The sequence below is a fragment of the Grus americana genome, chromosome 9 (genome assembly GCF_028858705.1).
Source record: "Grus americana isolate bGruAme1 chromosome 9, bGruAme1.mat, whole genome shotgun sequence".
Taxonomy (NCBI): domain Eukaryota; kingdom Metazoa; phylum Chordata; class Aves; order Gruiformes; family Gruidae; genus Grus; species Grus americana.
Genome location: NC_072860.1, coordinates 27688906 through 27712278, shown reverse-complemented (window position 1 = coordinate 27712278; position 23373 = coordinate 27688906). Strand labels below are relative to the sequence as shown.

Genomic DNA, 23373 nt, shown 5'->3' with positions numbered 1-23373 from the left:
TGTGCAGGAGCAGAGCATTTTACTCCAACGATAAGAGAACGTACCTTCCCTGAGGTCTACAACCAGCAAGGCGTAGCAGGAGGGGGGGAAAAAAATCCCATTTTCCTTAAATTTGGTGCAGGGGGGGGGAGGATCTAAAGAATGGAGAACGCAGCACAGGGGTGCAGAGGCTGGCTAAGCCCAACCTGGGTGCTCAGCCCTGGCCCCCCCAAGCCCAGCCCAACACGTAGGAAAAAGAAGGTGGTTGCACCGGGCGAGGGCTGGGGGGGCTGCCCGCTGCGGGGGCTTTGGGCTCGGCCGCTGCTGCTGTCGCTGGATTGTTGCCCTTGGAGCAAAGGAAATGCAAATTTAGTTAGGAATATGTGTGCTCTTTGCTCTTTTTTTCTTTTTCCTTTTTTTTTTTTTAATTTCCGTAGCATTAGCTGTGTTTAGGCATTTCTGAATGTGAAACTTTTGCTTTTCCAGTGCTCCGGCTTTTCTGCAGGAAATCAAGTGTTTCAGTTTAAATACACAGCAAGCACGCATCTTTAAAAATAACTTTCTTTATACATCAGGGTTTTCTGAGTGCAAAAAAAAAAAAAAAAAATTCAGATTGACCCTTTTTTGAGGGGGAGAGAGCAAGATCCTGCTATGGGAGGTGACTCTTGTTGCGTTTGTAAGCAGGGACTGATCAAAGCAGCCCGAGCGCTCGCAGCAGGCACGCTTTTTGCTTTCTGACTCCTGCTCAAGGTTCATCTTCCACGCTCGCGGTGAGCAATGAGCTAACGATACATTTTTTATGAAGATGTGGGAGCGCTTACGTATCTATTGCACCAGGCTCTCAAGCAGGCAGCATTGAATTTTTTTTTTTCCCCCCCTTTAGCAGCATCAGAGCCCGCCACCTCCCCGGCATGGCGATCTTTCCTCCGTCTTACCCAAATCGCATCGAATTTTCCAGCTCCGCGCCTCAACCCCTCTGGCCTCCTTATGGAGGGACAACATAAGGCAGAATTTTAAATTCTGGAGGGTTTTGCGTGAGCCACGCGGGCTTTGACCCATCCATTAAATGAGTAACGCGTAATTTTATACGTAGCTGGCGTGTAGGTCTCCAAGTTGCGCTGTAGATCGCAGCGACGTCGTGACGAGCTGGCGAAAGGCGCGGGTCGTGTCGCGGCCTCTCGTGTCTCGGCGTCGCTTTCCGTGGGGCGCGTTGTAAGGTCGGGGAAGTAGGGGAGAAGCGATGTCTGTTGGGTGAGCACGTGCTGTCTGACCCGTGTCCCGTATGGACCTGGCACTTCCCCACCTCGCTGCCTTCTCTTGCTTCCGGGAGCTTAGGAATTATGTATTCCCAATAGATTGAATGTGTATATAGGAAATAATATCCCCATAGCTGACGAATATCCAGTTCAATCCACACGCTGTTTCCACCATAGGAATTTTTTTTTTTGAAGCAGTGGTGATAAAGAAATAACGCCCCAAGTTTTTTCCTAATAATAAACCCGAGTCTGCTGCTGAGTCTAAACTGCAGCTGCTTTGTGAGCCAGCTAGCGAGAGTGCCGCTCATCAGCTGCGCTGGTGTTGGACACGGGCTTTACGGAAACGTTCTTGGGGAAAAGTCACCTTGGGTTTTAAATACCTCACGTCAATAGAAATACTTCTAGTTGTGGTTTGAGTTTGTTTTTTGTTGGGTGGTTTTTGGGTGTTTCCCCCCCCCCCCTCTAATTTTGACGTGTATGATGCTAAATGCTGAAGCACAAATTTAGGAAGAGTTTCATTCCCCAAATGACACGTTTCAGCAGCATCATAAATTTTTTCCAATTTGTCAAATTGAAGCTTTGGAAAACGAACTCAGTTTCGTGAAGAGCTTCAGATTTCAATAAAACTGTGTATTTTGGCAGCACAGGCTCTGACCGGCTCTTCCCTGAGCGGGTTCGTGTGCTGGTCCCGGGTCTGCCCGCCCCAGCCCCGCTGTTGTCCCCCCCCCCCGGAGAGGGGGCTCCGGCGCCTGCCCTGTCCTGCGCACCTGGGGCCACAGCAGCCTCTGAGCTGCTTAAACCCCATTTTAAACCCGTTTAATCCCAAGGAGCCTGAATTTTGGTAGAGCAAATTAGTGTTGGCAAAATCCTCTCGTAGTAACGGATTATTTTGTCCTTTCTAGGGACGTGGGTCACTTTTGGAGGTCAGATCTCAGACGAGGTAAGTAATGCTCGGTGTAAGTATGATGCATGAAGTAAAAACCGATCCGAGATATTTTTGAATGAAACCATGGCTACCGAAATCAGAGGAGCCCGTTTCTGCACGAGGGGATGGCAGAGGGTTACTCCGCAAAGCAATGCGAAGCTTGCGCTTCGGCTACAGAAAACCTTAACCAATCTGACATTTCCAGAGATCAACTGCAATAAACCCCCCCATCCATCCCTTAACGTGGTCCTCTCTTCCACGCCGTTTGGAGCGATGTTTCCTCCATATTGGCAGCGGCGCCGTTCCTGGAGCAGAAATTGAAAACTATTTTTGCATCACGTATGTAATCAGCAACAGTCATAAATACAGGCAGGGGCTCGGCTTCCAAGGAGCTGCCTGATGATTTATTTTTTACATAATAAGATGAAACAAATGAAAACGAGCTTGGGTTTCCTACACACTCTTGTCCGTACCAGATGGCTCTTAATCTCGGTTAATAATCCTCCCGCGTGCTGGGTAGCACGTGGGTTTTCCCCTGTCTCAGGTACGCTGCAGATGCTGGCCATGAAAAGGAGAGCAACCCCCGGCTGCCTTCCCTCTAGGACATGGCAGAAACCCCAAAATAATGTGGGCAGAAGGAAAACAGCCCAGGAGTCTGAACTCAAAGGGGTGTGGGTTGTTTGTTTTTTTTTTTTCTTTTTAATTCACTTGATCTTTGGTGGTATTTCTTCTGCTGACGGCGGATCGCTGAGGTCGTTCCTGTTCCTCGGTGCCGCAGGCTGAAGCGAGACGACTCGTTTCAATTATAAATTTGCTGCCTGGCCCTCCTGCCCTCCTTGCTTAGAATAAGTCAATGCAAAGTGTTTGTGCATGGAAAAAGGACTGAAACGCAGCCCCGTCCCTGCGGGACGCCCACCCTAAGGACGTTGGCCATGCGTGGGTGCTCTGGCCGGGCACCCACCCCCCCGGAGCTGCCAGCCCCCTCTGGGTGCAGGATCCCCCCAGGGAGCAGCGGGATTCCCAGGGCTTTAACAGGGATCACACAAAATGACCTTCAACCGTTTAAATACCGCATAAAGTCTGCTGGAGAGCTGCAGGACAGCCTGTCAGGTAGCCAAAAAAAAAAAATTAAACTCTTACCATGGAAATCTCCTTTCTGTATTAAACTCCACAGATTTGCAGAGTATCTTCTACAACCCCATTAAATTCTTGGCCGCTTTCCCATTAGAAAGCCCAAGGCTCTCCTATGAGAAGAGATTAATAATTCCTCCCAGGATGAGTCAAAGGGAAGTTGATGTAAATCCATGTTTTGGTGCTTCTTGGGCCAGCGCAGGAACCCCTGGGTGCCCTGCCGAGGGGTCTCACACCCCCCCCCCCCCCGAGCAGGGGATGCTAACAGCCCTCCTGGCCCCGCTGAAACCCCTTTGCTGCATCCTCAGGGGCTTCTTGCGCGTGGGATGCGGTCTGCCACCCCTCACCTCTCTGTCTCTGCTTCCCCGAGGTGGCCGAGCAGCTGATGACCATCGCCTACGAGAGCGGCGTCAACCTGTTCGACACGGCCGAGGTGTATGCGGCCGGCAAGTGAGTGCCCGGTGTCCCGCTCCGCTTCCCTGGGGTCCCTCCGCCCGGCTCCACTCCTCCCTTTGTCACGGTCGCTCCTGATGGACGGGGCTCTGGTGGTGCTTGGAAAGCCCCCTTCTCCCTGAGGAGGGGACAGAAAAAGCTCTATATTTGGAACACTCTTTAAAACAAACAAACAAAAAAACCAAACCCACAAAACAAACCAAAAAGACCCCCCCAAAACCCCCAAAAAACCAACCAAACAACGAAAACCCCAGCAAAAAAATTAACCTGGAGTCTCTTGTACCCAGCTGAAGCTGAAATGTATCGCTCGTGCCACTGGCTCTTGGCACAGGGAGAAAAATGTCCTGAATAAATGAAAAGTCGGTGCGCATCTTAATGGGGATGCACGGCCCGTGACAGCTCCTGCTGCGGGGAACCGCTCTGGCTGCAGCAGAGCTAATGCTCTTAGTGTCACCCCGGGACTGGGGAAAAAAAATATCTGTCCATAATATATTTGGCTTTGGCTGATTTATACGGCTTTGCATTTAGCGTAAAAGGTGGCCTGGGACATCGTGCCCCTGGTGCGGGGACGAAGCGGCTCTGCCTTCCCAGGCATAGGGCAAGGGGGTGCGGGTCTGTCCCTGCGGGAACGGGTGACGGAGATGCTCCGTACCCGTGGGGGGACCTGTCCCCATCCCAGCCGGTGCTGGGTCGCCGTCACACATGGAGGGGAGGGAAGGGGAGAGCTGCGCAGCCGAGAGCCGTGCCTCAGGCTGGTGTCTGGGTGGCACCGCGCGGGGAGCTGGGGGAGGGGGTTTCCTGGCGCTGAGCATCCTCCTGTCTCCCCTCACCGGGGCTCGCTCTCTCTCTCGCGCAGGGCTGAGGTCATCCTGGGGAACATCCTGAAGAAGAAGGGCTGGAGGTACTGTACCGAGCGGCACCCCGGGCACCTGAGAATCCTTCCGGGTTTTAAACACGCTGTGCGTTAGGTGATGCACAAGGGCCGTGCACGGAGCGGCCGGCCGGGGCTCCCGCGGCAGCCGGACCTTCCCGGTGCCAGATAAAACCCCTCTCCTCGTCCTTCGGGACTGCGCACCGGCTTCACGAGGCTGCGATCGTCAGCCCGCGGTGCTGCCCCGACTCTTGCACGAGACCGCTGTCTCTGCACGCAGCGCAGCCGACTTCTGCGCGTATCCGTCGTCTTTTCCGCGCACGGTGCATCGAGACGGATGATTTGTGCATCGGCATCCTTATCGGCGTACGTAAGACTGCGCATTAGGAATGCAAAGCTGTGATGGGCCTTCATCCTGAGTAGCCTGGTAGGAGATGATACCTAATTTAAATGATGCACATTAGCATATGTTGTGTAGTTTTGAGAGCATTTACGTAATCTCTAAAGACCTCCCGTGTGTGTCGTGTTCAGCCTTCAACTGAAAAATGGGTGCTAGCGGTGCTCTCTCCAAAATCAGTATCCCCTGCGTTAGGGGGATGGTTATTCAGTAAGAAATATTCTGGATGCTGTGGAAGAAAAAAAAGTTAAGTCTAGCCAAGGCTGGGGAAGTTACGTGTTTTACACGTACGGTTATGCAGCAGGGCGGTTTGTGAATGATGAATCTTTGATTTAATATCACATGGCAATTTATAGATTAATTCAGTGAATGTATCACTCCTGGAGTTTTAATAACTCTGGGAATACCGCACGGTAATGCAAAGCCCTGGACTCGGGTGCCAGGAGGGAACGGTGCTGCAGCTCTAGGTTAAGGGCTCCGGAGATTGCTTGCTCCATAATTAAAAATGGAGTAAGTACCTTTTTTTTTTTTTTTGGTCATTTGAATCGGCTTTGGTTTCCGGACACCAGCCTATGGTGACTCCCCGGACCCGAGCGCGGGAGGAGAAGTGGTGTGTTGTAAAAGGATTACAGGGATGTGCAAACAGCCACTCCGAGCCCAGGGCTGTGACGCCAGGAAAGCGGGAAGCCGGAGCGCCGCCGCTTGTCGACGGGCAGCATCCTGCTCCCTTGCTTAGACTAGAAACATTTCAACAATACTATTTTTTCTGTTCTGTTTGCAGGAGATCCAGTCTGGTCATAACGACAAAACTCTACTGGGGTGGAAAGTAAGTGTCGCAGTTACTCGTAGCGGCGTTTGCCGCGGCGTGCTTTTCCCTTGTACGGCCGGGTGGAGATGATGGCACCTGGGGAGGGTGGTTTGGTGCTGCCCCTTTCTTTCCCCTCATTTTGCCAAGTCTTTTAAGGCATCGGAGCCTGGCCGAGCAGCAGCCCCAGCAGAGGCCAGCGTGCCGTGCGTGCCCCAGCACCCCAGCAGGATGAGTGCCGCCTTGCTCCCAGACTGCAGCCGATGTCTGCGAAGCCTCAGCGGTGCGCAGCCCCCTCCCGCACCCCCCGCTGCCCTGCCAGCACCCTTACCCCCCCTTAGACGCATCAGGCAGCAGCGTTACAGTCAGGCACCGTTGCTCCTCCCGGGTGCCGTTGTCTTTGGAACCCCCGTGAGGTTCGGGCTCTCTCTGTGGTGTGAGTTGCAGCTCTGTTTTGGGGAAGTTTAAGCCAGAGTACCAAATTAGCGCTCCCCGGTCGTTAGCACCTCGGATCTCTAACAGCTCCATACCTGGTTTTGCTTTGCAGAGCTGAAACGGAGAGAGGGCTTTCGAGAAAGCACATCATTGAAGGTACGTGTTGCGCGGGGCGGGGGTCTGGGTGGGCACGGAGGGGTGCAGCCAGCCGGACCCCGGGGCGAATGCCCCCCCAGGAGCCAGGTCTGCCCGGCCCGGCCCCGGGCTGCACGGGGAGGTTCCCAGGCGTCGCTGGGAAGGGCCCGAAACGCACTGAAGGATTATCCTGTTTTTTCTCAACGAGTGTGAGCAAACGCATTGCACACAAAGAGTCTTCTCTACCGCGCCTCTGTGCAGCAAAAAACCAAAACCACCTTTGGGGGTTTTGCTGTAATAAGGAAGGGCCTTGTCCTTGGCCGCTGCGTGCGCAGCGCTTGCAGATTTATCGCTGATCTGCGGCAACCGGGGTTTGCCACGCCGGGGTTTCATCGCCCGCCGCCTTGCACCGCTGTCCTCAAGATCGGCCCCCGTCCTGACTGTCGCGAGGCGACGGGGCGCAGGAAGGCTGGGTGGCTGCTCTGCTGACCCCTCCTCGGCTCGTTCCCCGAGGGGCCGGGGCGGTCGGCGGCAGCACGTGGTCAGCGGCCGTGGCCACGTGGGCTCCCTTGGTGGAGCAGGGAGCGGTGATGACACGGGGCATGATGTCAGTCGACAGAAATAGCCTCTGGAGAGGTGCCGGGGGCCCGTGTGCCGAGCAGCCGGCTGGGGAGGGCTGTGGTTTGCTCTCCGTGCGGTTTCTCCTGAGGCGCTCGGTTTTCCTGCACGTTCCCTTGCCCAGCCCTTGCGCCCAGTCCCGCATCCCGCTGAGCGATGCCGTGTGCCACCTCGCTCATCCGTCGGGATTTGTTCACCCAGGTCTCCGCTGGGTCTAAGGTGCGCTCCCCATCTGCCCTTGCGTTGCTTTTCGCGTCCTCTCGGATACGTTCCTGTGGCAGAGTCAGTGAGAGCACGCGCGTTTTTCTGTACGGACGAGCGTGTTTCGGCCAGCCTGGCCCTTCCTGGAGGGCTGTCGGGTGTCGCGTCAGGCGCCCAGGCGCAGTGACCACAGGCGCGGTTATAGCTGGAACGGGGCTTTACGTGCAGCACCCATAAAAAGACACATTTCTGTCGTATGAAGGATCAGCCATAACCTCGTCGCAGCAAGAGGTCCCTGCCTGGGCTGGCTCCCGACGGGGGCTGGAGCAGACCCCGGGGCCGAATAACCCCGTGCGGGTCCCACACCCAAAAAGGCGGCCAGCAGCGTGGGGGCCTGGCTCTGTCTTCCACGTAAATCCCAGGTAAAAATAGCGTGGGTTTGGAGAAAAGCTGCGTAAAGCCGTGGAGGGGAGCATCAGGCTGGGTACCTGCGCGTCAGAGCTCCGAGGGGCATCCGCGCCGTCTGACCCGGTTCTGGCTGCCGCCGCGGAGGGACGGGCAAAGCGTGTTCTTTGGGCTCCTGGGAAATGAGATGCTCTGTGCCCAGGGGGAGCTGCTCCTCCTCGCCGGGCGATGCTGACGCCAGCCGGGGTGTCCCGGGGCTGAAGTCCCAGGGGAGCAGCACCCTCCGTAAAGCGACACGCCGCGACGGCCGCAGCACCGAGAAGTGATTCTCTTTATTGCGCTGCCTATTGCTGGAGTAATTAGCCACCTCTTTGATTGATGAGATAAAGCCTAATTGTTTACAGTGGTGGTTGGTTAAGCTAATGTTTGCTGCCACGGCAAATTAGAAAAGAAAAATTCAGGCTCATTTATATTACTAGTGTGCCGCGGTGTCGGTAGTCGGATGGCGCGGGGGGAAGCAGCCTGCTCACGGTTCACACTGCAGGGCAGGCAGAGGTACGCTTTGATCTCTGCTTATCAGCAGATAGCATCCGTCTGCAAAAAATGGGGTTTGCCCGCCAGAAACGGCGGCTTTAACTTACGTTTGGCCATTTGCATGTTTTATCACCAGAATCTGCAACGGCCCATTTGTCACGGCTTTCAACAGCCAGGACTTGTTCTGCGTACGTTATAATGTGAGATTATAGGGAAAATGTTACGACTACGCTCACATTATCTACCCCTCGCCTGGGATGTCGCTGCCACCCGTGTCACACCCCGTCCAACGCGGGCATCGGCGAACGGGGCGAGCAGAGCAGCCTCCTCCCCGGGGCGCGGGTTCCGGCATCTTCCATCTGAAAGGGGCCGTTTCCCAGCGATACGGAGCATCACCCGAGCACGCTCGGTTTTGCCTCGTAGTAACCAGTTTGTATGTCTGGGATTGTCCTGGAAAGTTTTTCATTATTTAGTATTTGCAGAACTCAGCTACGTTAGGATGTGGCTTTCATATTTTTGCTGGAGAAAGGTGTGGTTTTTTTTTTTTTTTTAGCAACATTTTATTGAACTTTCATTTGAATACCCCCTCCCTGTGAGGTGGTGTCCCGGCTGCCGGTGGCACCGGACCCGGAGGTGCTCGGTCAGGGAGGTTGCAGCCATGGCACAGGCGGGCTAAACCCATCTGTTTGCCACTTCTTGTGGAGCTACTTCATTAAATGATAGAAAAATACTGGCAGCACTTGAAATAACTTCACAGAAAATATAGCAAATAACGTTAAGGTCAACGTTAGCTATTTTCTATAAATACATTTGGCAAAACTGGCCGTTTTTTCATCTCAAAATTCAGAGAACACTTTCAAATTGCTCTATTTTGGCTCATTCTTCATGAACATTCATAAAAACATTTTGTTCCTGGGAAGATTCATAGAAAATAAGTGTTAGAAATGCTCTTCTCTCTCTCTCTCACGTACATATATATATATACGTAGGCTTTTGATGCCATTTCCCGTCAGATCCTCACCGAGAAGCTGTCGAAGCCTGGGCAGTCCTGAACCGGAGCTGCAATACGGTGCTCGGTCTTGCTCTGCAGCCCTGCACGACGCATCGACGGGCACAGCGTGCTTACCCTGCAGAGCGGGGAAAGCCCTCCGGGGTGCTTTAGCCGCTCGTCACAGCGCACCTAAGCGAGTGCCACCAGCCTCCCATCCGGGCGGGTGTTCCTGGCAGGTCCCCCTGGGGCAGGACAGGACCCAGGCGACGTGCCCTGGGCTCGCACGGAAAGGCTCCGCGCTATGGTGTGGATTAAATTCACTCCGAACGGGAGCGGAGCGCCGGAGTCGGACCCTGGCAGCTGCCATGGCTGGCCATGGACACGCTGGTGACCGGTGTCTGTTCCGCTCCACATCTCAGCCTGATTAAAAGATAAAACAAATTCTTGTTGAAGGGAGGGAACTCTGCGTGCGGCCAGACTGGTGTTTTCATAATCTGGCTGCACAGATGTGGGGCAACATCCTGTCTGGTTGTGTGGGGAGTATATACGTATAGAAATCCAACGAGCTCTGTTTTTCCCCGTACGGTTTCGTACCGGTCAGCTCTGCGCCGCCGCACGCCTGCCTTGCTCTGACCCTGCAGGTTTAGTCTCTGCTTTGCCGTTCCAGGGCTAAAGGCTTCTCTCCAGAGGCTGCAGCTGGAGTACGTGGACGTCGTCTTCGCCAACCGGCCAGACAATAATACCCCCATGGAAGGTTAGTGGAAGCTTGACTTAAAGGTTTTAACGTGACTGAGCCAGGCTTACAGGCTTAGATCTATGATGGTAGGAAATGAAAAACGATTTTTTTATTAAATATGAAATACGCCATTCGTGATATCCTGGAGCCCTATATATTTACACTCCAATGAAATGAATTTGTACCTTTTGGAAGGAAATTCAAGTTTCCTTTATGTCCCAGTAGTGCCTTTAACATTGTTTGGGGTTTTTATTTCCTTTCCCTGATTCTTTCAGATAAAGTGAATTTGTGTCTGCATTTGAGGCAGGTCTCTGTCAGACGAAACCCGTGTATCCCCACCCCGGTGCAGGCAGCCGCTGTCCCCGTGCTTGTGCACGTCCCCTGGGCTGCGCAGAGAGCACGTGCCTCGCAGCGCTGAACCCGGGGCCGCGATCCACCGCGTGGGCAGAAACAAGGAATAATTGGCAAACTCAGGGCGCGCTGCCCCAAGTGCATGAGCTGTGCAAGCTGAGATGTAGCGTCTCCGGTGGGCTCAGCTGAGGGGCCGCACGAGGACGCAACCCCCCAGGCACAGCGGGGTCCCCCCCGAGTGTGGAGACCAGCGATGCTCTGCCCAGGGCTGGGCTCAGCCTCGGTGCCGCAGCCGCCCACCCGTCGGGGATGGTCCCGGTCAGATGCAGCGAGGGGGCAACAGATTTAGGGACGTGCAAGACCCGGGAATATCTGTGCGCTTTAATTCTGTTTTGTTGCTGATGAAGCCGTTCCTGTTTGGTACCTGGCCCTGTAGCCCAGTTACCCAGGAACCCTCATCAATACGTTTCGGGGTCAGCGCCCTGTTTAATGGGCACCGGTTCCCATCCCTTCCCTTTTCCCATCGGAGTTAACACGACCATTCACACTGCAGCAGCAGATTAGCTTCACAGCTAAATAAAAAATAGCAAGAAGAAAGATTTGCGGGCTGCAGAAGCTGTGATGGGTGAGTACCTGGAAATCAAACAAACCTGGAGCCTGGCTGGCCCCTCGGAAGCTCGTGGCTCGTGACTTCCAGCGGTCACGACACCTATTTTCTGAACGACTGCGGGGCTGGATGGCAGCGCTGCTGCCCCAGCCGACCAGCGCTCTGGGAACTGGCCTGGGATTTCAGGACCAGCGCAGATTGTGTCGTAGCTGATGAGGTCAGGGAACATGACGTGTTGTATCTTGGGGGGAGAAACGACCTCTCTGCTCAGTCAGTTGTCATCTCACGAGGCACTGCAGAATATATTCCCCATGGCTGCGCGGCGCAGCTGATCTCAGGCGTTTACGGCTTTTAAGATGCTACAGATACTGCCAGCGGCGCTGGGGCTTGGCAGTAAGATATAAACCGTGGTGCTTGGTGAGATTTTGAGCAGGGTGAAAAAAGGGACATTTTTATTATGAATGGTGTGGTGTTGATTCTTCCTATGTACTTCATGCTTTTTTTATGGTTCACCCACTAAGCCACTTCTATCCCAGAGCATCTGTTGAACCATCTGTCAGTTCTGCACTATCTGGCACGCACAATAAGTGCTGAGCTACCTCCACAAGCCGTACGATCCCCGCTCCGTCTCCTAACGTGCCTGTGCTTTTCCCAGGAGCAAGTAGCCGCTTCCAATGGAGAGCGATTTGTAGGTAACCTTAAAACGTTCCCCGCTTGTGCGACTCGTGCCGACACGCGAGGGTCCCGCTCCAGCAAATAAAGCGGTTGTGTGCGGTAAGGTACAACCGAATAAATCAAAGGACGAGCTCTGGATGTTCATTTGGTTTTCTCACTTGCTGCCTGCAGGCAGGGGAGGTTTCTCTGTTGGCACTCGGGGTCCTCCGTCTGCCGTGACGTGTCTGTGGGCATCAGCAGGCGAGGCATCAGCAAGTTAGGAATGCTCAGCCGGTCTGCCCCAGCCAGAGCAGAATTGCTTCCCACTCCCCCAGGCTGGCGCTGGCCCGGCTCAGGCTGCCCGAGGAGGCGTGCGTAACGGAGAGCTAATAAGATGAAACGAGTTTAATGCAGATTGCTTTATTGTAGGTGACCCTGGTCCCCAAAGTGGCAGGCAAAGCTTGCTTAATCTAAAAATCTGAAACGTATTTACCTTTCTCAAAGGTCTCAGAGCAAATTAAAAAAGCTTTTCATCATACAAGCCGTGCAACGTTCGCTTCGGGGAACACCTGGAGACGAGTACCCCGCACAAAGCTCTTCACGTAACCCCGCCGTCGGGTCCGGCAGGTCCCTGGCCAGGACAGCCGCATCCCTCCTCGCCCCTGCCCGGTCTCGGCTCTGCCAGAGCAGGCAGGATGAGGCCATCCGTGGGGCCGTCCTGCCCCCGGGCCGCTCTGCCGTGGCACGGTCCCCCCCGAGCGGGGACCTCGGGAGCTGGGGGATGGGAAGGATCCCTGTTGCTCTCCCGGATTCCTGCGAGTTTCACGTCTCACGAGGCGGGCTGGAGGGCCGATCCCCCACCCGCACTAGCAGATGCTTTTTTCATCCCGAGTGGCTTTTCCAGCAGACGAGCTCCAGCTGCGGGGAAGGAGGGTCCCCAGGCGAGACCCCCGCTGTCACTGTGTGGGGGACCGGCCACCGCTGCACCGGCAGGCCCCAGCCCTGGCAAGCAGGTGGGGAAGGTGACACGGTTCCTATCGGGGAACTTTAAGCTACTTCAAAATTATTATTTTTATGCTGCTGGAGGCTGTTTTCCGGGTTTTGAAACATTCATTTCTATTTTAAAAAAATCTGCCCTTCTTAAGTGATGCCATTTGTGCCATCCAGCTGGCAGCCCAGGCGTGTGCTCTTCACAAACCACCCCATCGCCATGCCCATGGGAGCAGTCTCTGGTAAACAAGAAGATAGAGAGAGAGAGAGAGATATATTTTCTGAGTTGACTTCAGTTTTTCTTGAAAGGAGTAGAGGTGGGAGAAATGAAAACAACCACGGACCAAAATGTGTAAGAGGCGCATGATGAAATGCTTATCAAAGTTCCTCAGCGGTAGTGCGGCAAGAATAGAAAACTAAAGCGAGTGAGAAGCCGGCGCTGCCGGGGAGGGAGGGATTGCCGTACAGCACCCCGTCGCACCCAGCACGCCTGCGGGTACCAGGGTGGCTGCTTGATAACGGGGCATTTTGTTGGACTAGTACCTGCCCGAGAATAAATTGCTTAGACATAGAGAAAAGTATGGCTTTGGCCAAAACAAAGAAAAAAACCCAACCCCAAACAAGCCAATATCTGGCATTTGAACTCTTCATCGGGGAAAAGGCTCCTCAAGGCGACGTTTCCCTGGCGAGGAAATCTCCCTTTTCGGGGGGAAGGCAGGAGCCTGGCGCCAGAGGCACGGCGCCTCTTGTACAGCCCCGCGAGGTTCTAAATGGAGCCTTCATCATCTTGAGCTCCTTGTCGCTGCCTGCAGAAGAGATCTCACAATAATGGCAAGATTGGCAGTGTAATCTCCCCTCTGCCAAGCTCTTTTTTTTTTTTTTTTTTTCCTTTCCGTAAATAGGATGAGGATCCTCATGATATAACAGGCAGCTCAGCTCGATCTCGAGACAGCGATGCCCGGAGTCAGTGTCCAAGCGACAGCAGACACGCCAAGGGATGCAATGAACACACAGGGCTTCTCCGCGCAGCCCTGCGGCCCACCAGAGTCCTTTCGCCGTAGTTTGACGGGTCAGAAATTCGAGGTGTAGACGTAGAGTGTCGGCGCTTGCTGCTTTCCCACGGGAAGAGCACAGGGAGATCCAGCAGCACGGCGAGGTGCCTCCTGCGGCGCTGGGAGCGGTCACTAAGGACCGTTCTCTCTCGCTTCTCGGAGTGCGTTTAGCCCGGTTTTGCCCGTTTCGGTGACGAGCTGTTAGCGGGCAGGGTAGTGCCAGCGCCCTGGCCACTGCTGCTTGGCTCCGGAGGGCAGGGGGTGCTGAAGCTCAGCGAGAAAAGGGGATGTATTGCTGCGGCTGGTGCAGTCGTTTCTGCTCTCACGGCTGCTGCAGACCCCGCCGGTGCCCAGACCCTCCCACCCTGGGGACCCCGCTCGGTCCCGGGGACCCCGCTCTGCCCCCGGCTCCTCTGCAGCAACGATGCGACGGGCCCCCGCAACGCCAGTACCCAGCAGGCTGCTCCCAGGGAGAAATCAGGCTTAAAAATGAGTTGCAAACAGTAAGCAGGAGCTATTTTCTTCATACCGGTAGAGAGGTGTCGTGCCAGGCTCTGCAACCTCCTGGCAACCGTGAGGGACAGACGATTCTTTCTCCTTTTCTTGCAAACTAAAGTTTACGACGGGTTGTTCCCCCCACAAGTAGGCAGCGCTGCTCAGCAGAGGCCTGAGGGATGGAAATGAAAGATCCCGTCCCGGCACGCGTGGCCTTGCAGGCTTCCCTCGTCCCCAAGGAAAGCGAGGGCGCTGGCACCGCTGCGCTCAGGAGCTGCGCCCGGTTTGGCAGAGGCGCTGCCCGCTCCTCCCGCGGGCGGCAGGGCGCCCGGCCGAGCGGGGTGCAGTCGTCCGGGTTTGTAACTTTATCACTACCACCCTAACGTTGCTAGCAAAAAGAAGCAGGACCAAATGTATGCTTTTAGTAAACGAATTTAAAAATAAATGTAATCTATCTTTTAGTTTATTTTTCGACTGTGCTGCCCTCTTGTGTTAAATTTTAGAAGAAATATTGTCATAAGGCGGTGGTAGGCAATAGCCAGTTGGTAAAAGCAGTATTTCAACAACTGCGGGTCAGGAGTCTTTACATTCGCACCGTCAATGCTTTTCTCATCCGTGCTGGAGCAAGAGAACGCAGCGGCAGGCGCGTTTGATGCAAAGCTGCTCAGGCTTGTCGGCGTACTTGGTGTTTATCAGTGTCTTTGGGAGGATTTGGTGCTGGAAAATTGACCTCTGTGCAGTTCTCATATTTTATTTTTTTTTTCCCTCCCCTCCTTTAGAAATTGTCCGAGCGATGACACACGTAATAAATCAAGGCATGGCGATGTACTGGGGAACGTCGCGCTGGAGCGCTATGGAGATCATGGTAAAGTCGAATTTTAGGAAAGCGTTGACACTTGGTCATTCTGCTTCCAGGCTGCAAAGTCTGCTGAAAGCCACGCCGGGGGCTGAACCGCACGCCTGGGCCCGGGCTGGGGATGTTTGTGGTTTACTCCATCCGGCATCTTTTCACCTACAATAACTTTAAAACCTGTTCCAGAGTAAGCCCAATGTTAATTAGGAGAAGATGGGCTGATCTAGTGGGTTTGGGTGTCTCGGCTCGTTTAATTGGGGGTTGTTTCATTTTGGTTTTATTTGGCTAGATTCGAGACTTTTGGTAAAGCGCCGGTTTGATGTCCATGCCCATGGCATGTTTAAGACGTGGCTCCTGGCAGCAGCTCCGTGACCCACGGGGCCATCAGAGCTGCTGCTGCGGTGGGAACAGTCCCCGCACGGGGGAGAAGCCCCCGCGGGCAGCACTGCTCTGTCCGTGTCGCGTCCGGAGGTGCAGATGGGAAATCTCCCTGCTTGGCCGCAGAGACCTCCTAATTGGCTTTACCTGAAAGACGCTAGACATGGGGAACCCGTGTCCTGGTCGTCCCTAATGCTTTGTCAGAAGCATTTGCTGTTGCCCAGAGAAGGTGGTAGATGCCCCATCCCTGGAAACATTCAAGATCAGGTTGGACGGGGCTCTGAGCGACCTGATCTCGTTGGAGATGTCCCTGCTCATTGCAGGGGGGTTGGACTAGATGACCTTGAAAGGTCCCTTCCAACCCAAACCCTTCTGGGATTCTAAGAGACGCCAGGATGGTCCTGCTGGTCCCTGCTTTTTGCAGTGGGGTCAAAACACAATAAACAAGCTCAGCACCATCACCATCCATCCCAGCTGGGAAGTTTGGCTTGCCACCGCGCTGGTGCCGAAGCAGCTTTGGGCTGGAGGAGGCAGAAGGTGGGCACCTTGCTGAGGGACAGTGACGCTTGAGTTCCTTGGCTCCTGTGCGCTCGAGGAGCATTGGCCGGTAGGTTACGTTTTACTCCATGAAGTACTTTATCTACTGATTTCTTTTCTCCAGGAAGCCTACTCCGTAGCCAGGCAGTTTAACATGATACCACCCGTGTGTGAACAAGCTGAATACCATCTTTTCCAAAGAGAGAAAGTGGAGGTTCAGCTGCCAGAATTATATCACAAAATTGGTGAGTCTGAGGCTGCTGAGCCTTTCGGCTATTTCATTTGCAAAAAGAAATACAGAGCAGGCTGACCCACAGCTCCAGATGGGATCAGCGCTCTCCTCCCCTGGATCGGAAGGGGACAGACAAATATCTATCTAACAACCTCAAAGAAAAACCGGCTTACCATGCCGGTGTTAATTGCCACGGCTGCTTCTTACTCTTTGAGACTAAAGGCAGCGTGGATGTAGGAGATACCCGGGCTGAGAAGTAGGAGTTTCAGGTACTTTGCTGCAGCAGGAGCCAGGATGGGGCTGGAGGCTCTTGCAGTAAGGTTTTGGATGAATAACCCAGTCGGTGTCTCCCAGGAAGAAGCCGCTGATGCCCTTGAGGGGCATCAGCGGCTTCTTCCTGGGAGACACCGACTAAAAATCACTGCCAGCGGCAATAGAAACAAGCAACAATTGTTTTGCTTTTATTTTTTGAACCGAAAGTCCTATTTTTCTGATTTCTCCCGGTCCCCTAAAATCTCCTTCTATGTTTTTTCTGCAGGGGTCGGGGCAATGACGTGGTCTCCACTAGCCTGTGGGATCATCTCAGGGAAATACGGCAACGGGGTCCCTGAAAGCTCAAGGGCTGCACTAAAGGTATTTGTTGTTGTTGTTGTTGCATATTTGAGCAAAGTAGGCGTGCTGGTTTTGTGAGGGCAGGGAAATAACAAAGGGAAAACAGATCCCTCATGAGAAGGCTGGCCTGTATTGATAGATCAGCTCGGTTTCTCTGGCAACCACGCTCCAAAGTGCAGGAGAATCTGGGTTATAAAGATGCTGCAGGTTCCCCACCGCAGCGAGACGATGGCTGCGAGCTGGTTGTGGGGCAGCACACGACTGGATGGGGAGCTGCAGAAGGATGCTGCCACCACCCTTACCTTGACCGGACATCGTCAAGGAGAAGGCGCAAGCCCAGGGTTTCTGTCGTGCTTGATGGTCCCGATGTTGTTAATCGATACAGCTGTGACTTCAGAACCTCTTAACCACCCGCAGCGGGTAAAACAGACTCGGGCTGTGGGTCCTGGGTGGTCCTGCCCTTTGCTGGGCAAGGCAGCAGCATCTCCAACAGGTTTAGCATTGCAGTGTCACCACAGTGCTCGGCTTCTCCCATGATTTTCCTGATTTTATTCTTCTTGGGGGTTATGAGATCTCCTTCCATATTGTGCCTGTGGCAGGCATGTTATTTAATGGCTTGAAAAACGGCAGAGCATTAAAATGTCATGGATTTGGGAAAAAACCCAACCAAAATGGTACTTGAGGCTGTGTATCAACTGATGGGCAAAAGCCAACGCCGCCTGACGCGTGCCAGCATACTGATGTACATCCCCGTGCTGGTTTTTGCTCAGCTTGGTGCTTTTTAAGGGAAGATGCGGTCTACACTGACTTGCTTACAAAGGGCAGCATTTTCAAATGTGGCATTTCATTGCATTTGGGATTCCTTTCCAAAATAAAATATATTCTTAACATTTGGTAAAAGCTAGCTAAGAAGGCAGCATTGCAGAAAGGATCCAAGTTAAATTGATGAGAGTGAAGCAGAATCAAGTTTCAAGTCTGCGGCTGGGAGAACCAAAATCTCAGCTCTGTTTAATTAATTTTTTAATCTTGAACAGTCATAGTAAAGCTTGAACAATATCAGGTGTTCTCAATTTTTTTTGGGGGGGCAGTGGGGTTTCAAAATCTTTTCAAGTGGACTAGTAATATGAAGTTCAGCAAGGCCAAGTGCAAGGTCCTGCACGTGGGTCGGGGCAATCCCAAGCGCAACTACAGGCTGGGTGGAGAATGGATGGAGAGCAGCCCTGAGGAGAAGGACTTGGGGTGTTGGGGGATGAGAAGCTCAACATGAGCTGGCAGTGTGCGCTGGCAGCCCAGAAAGCCACCTGTGTCCTGGGCTGCATCAAAAGAGGTGTGACCAGCAGGCAGTGTTCACAAGGGGAATGGCCTGAAGCTGCAGGAGGGGAGATGGAGATGGGATGTGAGGCAGAAATCCTTCCCTGTGAGGGTACTGAGGCCCTGGCACAGGGTGCCCAGAGAAGCTGTGGCTGCCCCTGGCTCCCTGGCAGTGTTCAAGGCCAGGTTGGATGGGGCTTTGGGCAAGCTGGGCTAGTGGAGGGTGTCCCTGCCCATGGCAGGGGTGGCACTGGGTGGGCTGTGGGGTCCCTGCCCACCCAAACCAGGCTGGGGTTCTATGAATATTTCACTTTTTTCCACTCTGTGATGGGATTCAGTGGTCCAAAAATAAAACTGAGAAGGTTCCAGACTGAGTCCATCAGTTGCATAAAGCCAGAGAGACACAGACGTAGGCTCTCACAGGAGACATCCTGATCCTGCCGTAATTGCTTTGGGCAGCAAAGCATCCTGCTATGCAGCCTCAATTACCTCCTGGGTTGGATATGGCTTTTTAAGAGCTGTTAATAATTGCCTTAAGGTTTCCATTGTAGAAGATTAAAGCTAACGGTCGATTGCAATGTAATTCATCTCCAGTGCTACCAGTGGCTGAAAGAGAAAATCATAAGCGAGGAAGGCAGAAAGCAGCAGGTGAAGCTGAAAGACCTGTCGCCCATCGCCGAGCGCCTGGGCTGCACGCTGCCTCAGCTGGCCGTCGGTAGGTGACGGGACGGGGACGGACGTCACTGCGCCTTCGCCTGTTGCTGTTGTCACAAATGCATCACCTAGCGCGCATCCTCGTAGCGCAAAGGGCGACGCTCTGAGGTGCAGACAGAAAGTTTGTGCCTTGTGGGTTGTTAAGAGACGAGCGCAGGAGAAACCTTGTACAAACCCCGAAAGCTGCAGGTACTCTGTCAGCGCTCCCATCGTTTCACCATCAGAGACAGTTAGGTAAATGGTAACACAGAAAAAGACGTGTTGGCTTTCAAATAGGACAAAGGATGGCTTTGTCTTTGCAGTAGCTGTAGATCTAGTTTTTATTTAAAATATTTAAATGAGTATTTACTACCAGGAGTTATGGAACAAAATGCCAGAAACACGGTAAGACTGGAGATGAGCAATGCAATGCCTCCTTAGGAGAAGGCTAACGCATTTCAAGGAACACAGTAAAAGACCAAAACAAAACTCGCTGTAGGATATTAAAATGCCATGTATTGCTGCTGACCTAACCCCTGGTCCCTCAGCCTCACACAAAATAACTTTTTTTTTTTTTGACCAGTACAGTTAAAAATTACTTAAAATAAGATTGTTTCCAGCATCATCATCAGGCTTTGACTGACAAGAGGGCTGGTGTATCCTGGGGCATCCATGCGGGTCCAAGCCTGACCTACCCGTTTCTCTGAACGGTCCTTTCCTGGGTGGAAGCCATCAGTTGTTCAGCACGCTGGGCTGAGGGACACCAGAGAATGCTACTTTTTAAGAACAGAGGGTTCAGGGCTCGTTTGTTGTTTTTTTTAAAGAATTATCTTTGCACGGCTGAGAGCCAACGCTAAAAAAATACCACACGCCTATTAGAAAAATGATCCCCGGTTCAAAAGCCAAGAGGTGAATCCCTGTGATTCATGATAGGGAAAAACCAAACCCCACAACTAAGACAACTGCTGGGATATCTGCTGTATGGTTTGTTATCTGACCTGCGCATCTTCTTCCTGGCAGTGCCAGAGGAGTAAAGCGAAGGTTGAGACAAAGAATGTTGTCGTTACTTTTCTACTATAAAAGCTCTGACAAACACTAGGATCTGGAGTAATGCCGTGTCACGAAGCCTATGTTCCTGACCATCTTGTGACTTTATTCCCAGCATGGTGTCTGAGAAACGAGGGGGTGAGCTCTGTTCTTCTAGGATCTTCCAACCCAGAGCAGCTGATAGAGAACCTCGGAGCCATACAGGCAAGTGCAGGTGGTGGTGGCATCTCAAGAGGCGTGGGGTTAGCTGCTGCCCGGCTTCCTTTGGGGGTAACACCAGCACATCTCGAGGCTAGCACCCACCTTCTCTTAATATAGTGTTAATACTTTGTATTTTGTTTCAAGCATCTTCCAGTTCTAGTTATGCACGTTAATTAAGCAAAGCTATAGTGCGTCACCATAACTTACAACCGTTTGTGGTAGCGAGAGCTGGATCCAGCAACAAGAGGGTGGCATCAGCAGGTTCAGGGTACCTGAAAAAGCAGGTGACCTGATTCCAGGACACACTGATATATTCTGCGCTAAGGCTCCCGCAGGGCACGTGCCGCTTGCACCCACCTTAATTATTCTCTGTCGCTTTTCACAAGAGCGGCTTCCTCTGATGTTCTTGCCACCAGCTCACTCTCCACTGCGGCTGAGCAATATCGCACATATGAAGTTCAGGAGCACTTCTATGATGCTCTCACAGGATAAAGCTACTACAGTAGTTTTTCCTTTAGGGGTGAAAGGTATTAGATGACTGTTTAAGTATCTGTCACACAAAAAGCCAGAGGAAACCTTATTTGATAAAATCTAGATTAAAACTTGGGAAAACCTTTAATAGAAGCCTGATTAAACATCAGTTTTCTTCTACCCCTAGGTCCTTCCAAAGATGACATCTCATATTGTAAATGAAATAGATAATATTCTGGGAAATAAGCCCTACAGCAAGAAGGACTACAGATCATAATGCAATGCATGAATTCCCTGGACTGCATGGTTTAACAAAGTGCTCTGTACAGAAGTACAGCCCCGAATTAATATCCGGTCATGAGAATCATTCAGCAGCTTGCTGCTCGGTGTCTACTGTCACGGGATCCTTCGAGATGTGTGCTGTTGCTACTAATCTGCAGTGAAATTTAAAAGCACAGTTGATCTCTCTTCTAACCAGGAATAATCTTATTTTCTTACTTTTGACTGAATTCATTAATTTTTACTTTACTCTTAGCACCTCATGCTTGTGCTGTGAAAAACACTTGTAAAGCAAAAAATAATTTATAACCTTCAGGTACTTGGTAATTAAAGAAGGATGTACAGATCTATTTTTTCAATGAAGAAAAGCCAGCTACAACTTAAGGTTTTAATAAAATCACATTTGGGAAATCTCAACTATAAAGTTTCTTCAGGTTAACAGATAGAAGGGGCAAGCTCAAATTTTCCGTTTCCTTTTTTTATGCTGAATATACGCTTTAGATTTCGTTTGTAGTTGAATAAAGAATGTAAGACAGAGAATTAGTTAGAAATTAGATAGCTCAACTCCTAACTATACAACTATTTCAGCTGTGGAGTGCTCCTGGGAAGTATTTCTGAACACAAGCCAGAAGAGCACAGTTAGGAAACCCAAACACGCATGTCGGGTTAATAAAAACAACGGCTGTTTGTAAAATTCCAATTCTACATAAACCTGAAACCAAGAAAGCCATGATAAAATATTGGGGTTTGCATCTATAGAAACCTGCCTCTACTTCTGCCTGCTTGTAGACATAGCTACTGCAAATTTCAATATTCATGAGCTTTTAAGGATATAGATACTTATATATAATATATAGCTGCTGAAAAATACCAGAAAAAATCAGGTACGTACTTTGGGGGAAGGTCACATTTGCTTTAACTTGTTCTGGAATCGGGCATAAGTAATTGCATAGTATTTTTAAGACACATTTTAAACAGGTGGGGTTTTTCGTGAGCATTTCATCCCTCTACAGGAGTTGATCGTAAGCACTTAGATATTAATTTGCCCATCTCAAGAAACACATGATGTTTTATCATGAGTTTGCTTTGTGAAATGCACCTATGATTTCAGTACATACTCCTCACTCGTATTGAATCGCGTACTTTGGGCACATACTTCCTAGGGGTACAGCTATGTACAGTATTTGTAGGACCCTTGTATTCTAGTCCCTTAACTCCAGGTTATCTGCAGAGCGTGTGCAGCGTTCGGTGGGCCACGTGAACAGATACCGACGATACCCGAGTTGTCTTCTCCTGTATTTAATCCATGAGCTGTGGTATGTGTAAATGAACTTAGCTGCTGTATAGCCAGAAATGCAATCTGACTTTGACTTCTGCTTGGACACAATAAAAGCATTTTGTGCATCTAATTCTATATGTAGAGACCTGTTACTAACAGCGAGACTGGTTTTGATCCCGCAATGGTTTACGTTGGAAACAGGTATGTATGGTTCCACAGGGAACCACTGCTCTTGTACCTCGGTCTCCAAGGACAATGACCTCAGGCCGGAGGAGCGGGTAAGGCTGGGGAGCGAAGGGCTGCTCTGGCTGCGCATCTCAGAGTTGGTCTCCTACGGCAGAACGCAGTCGTATACAACATTTTGGCCTGAAAAAAACCACAATGTGAATGTCCTCCCAACACTTCACTGAAATCCTGCTGCGGTTCAGTCACTGGGCTCTCCAAAATGACGCTCTCACTCACAGCTGACCCAGGTGGAGACCACTGCCCTGGTATTACCCCACTGCTCTGGGCCATGTCCCCCAGCTTTGCGGTATTAGCTGTGAAAATTAACTGTTTAAGTACTTTAAAATCTGTGTCAGGGCAGCACAAAGGCTTCGGCTATTACACAGTTAACAGCTTTATTATTTTAACAGTATAATTATTTTCCTGGTAGCAGACTAGCTCCTTTTCTTACCTCTGGAGGTACAATTTAATGTTCACTCTTCCTCTTCTCAGATACATGGGAATCCAACAATGTATTAAAAATATATTAATTCCCAACTTTTTTTTTTTCCAATTGAAAACAAGATGGCATTATCCCTTACTTAAGAGTAAAAGCTTAAAAGTCGGCTTGCCTAATACTGAGGGCAATGGGATGCCAAGCAGTAGCCTAGCTTTAGGCTAACCTTTGGCATTTCCCTTGTAGTGGGGATTGCAACGGAAAAAAAAAAAACCAAAACCCAAAAACCCCAACCAACAAAATTGAAAACCAAACAAAAATCCAAACAGCAACAACCACCCCCCCCCCCCCAGTACTGTGAAGGAGGCCACAGAAAAAGATTCAGCTTTCTGTAGAAAACCAGCCCACCCACCCACCCGCTCTTTTCGGGTTGTCAGTGCTGCAAAGTTCTCTCTCCAGAAAAATTCTGACACATACTAAGCTCCAAGCCAAGAAACTAAGGTAAGATAAAAAGCTGTTAATAAAAGACTGAGCAAACTGACAGTAATAGCAGCAGAAAGCACCACTTCCAATCTCTTTTCTCTAGACAGCAGACTTTGTGGGAAATACAGCCGCCACCCTCTAAAATGCCGACAGGGCAGTCTTACCTCTATCAACGCCGACAGGTAAAATCACGTAAGTACGGTACTGCGTACTTTTGGTGGGAGCCGCGCATATCACCAGTGACCAGCAAAACAGCAACATTCAATCCCCGCTGCTTACAGAGTGCTTGACTCAGCCTCATGTTTGATTCTGACC

The 23373-nt window shown here is 51.6% G+C and overlaps 1 protein-coding gene across 3 annotated transcripts in view; it reads left to right on the top strand.

The window, feature by feature from the left end:
- The window catches only part of KCNAB1 (potassium voltage-gated channel subfamily A regulatory beta subunit 1), a 71179-nt gene extending 49135 nt beyond the window's left edge, over window positions 1-22044 (top strand). For all 3 annotated transcript variants that reach the window (XM_054835819.1, XM_054835820.1, XM_054835821.1), the window contains exons 3-14: window positions 2138-2175; window positions 3662-3741; window positions 4601-4645; window positions 5794-5838; window positions 6365-6408; window positions 9804-9890; window positions 14801-14886; window positions 15914-16034; window positions 16560-16654; window positions 18539-18659; window positions 19800-19888; window positions 20544-22044. In XM_054835819.1, the coding sequence (XP_054691794.1) occupies window positions 2138-2175; window positions 3662-3741; window positions 4601-4645; window positions 5794-5838; window positions 6365-6408; window positions 9804-9890; window positions 14801-14886; window positions 15914-16034; window positions 16560-16654; window positions 18539-18659; window positions 19800-19888; window positions 20544-20633 (941 nt within the window). In that variant the 3' untranslated portion in view covers window positions 20634-22044. The remainder of the gene's footprint in view (window positions 1-2137; window positions 2176-3661; window positions 3742-4600; window positions 4646-5793; window positions 5839-6364; window positions 6409-9803; window positions 9891-14800; window positions 14887-15913; window positions 16035-16559; window positions 16655-18538; window positions 18660-19799; window positions 19889-20543) is intronic.
- Window positions 22045-23373: the final 1329 nt, after the last annotated feature.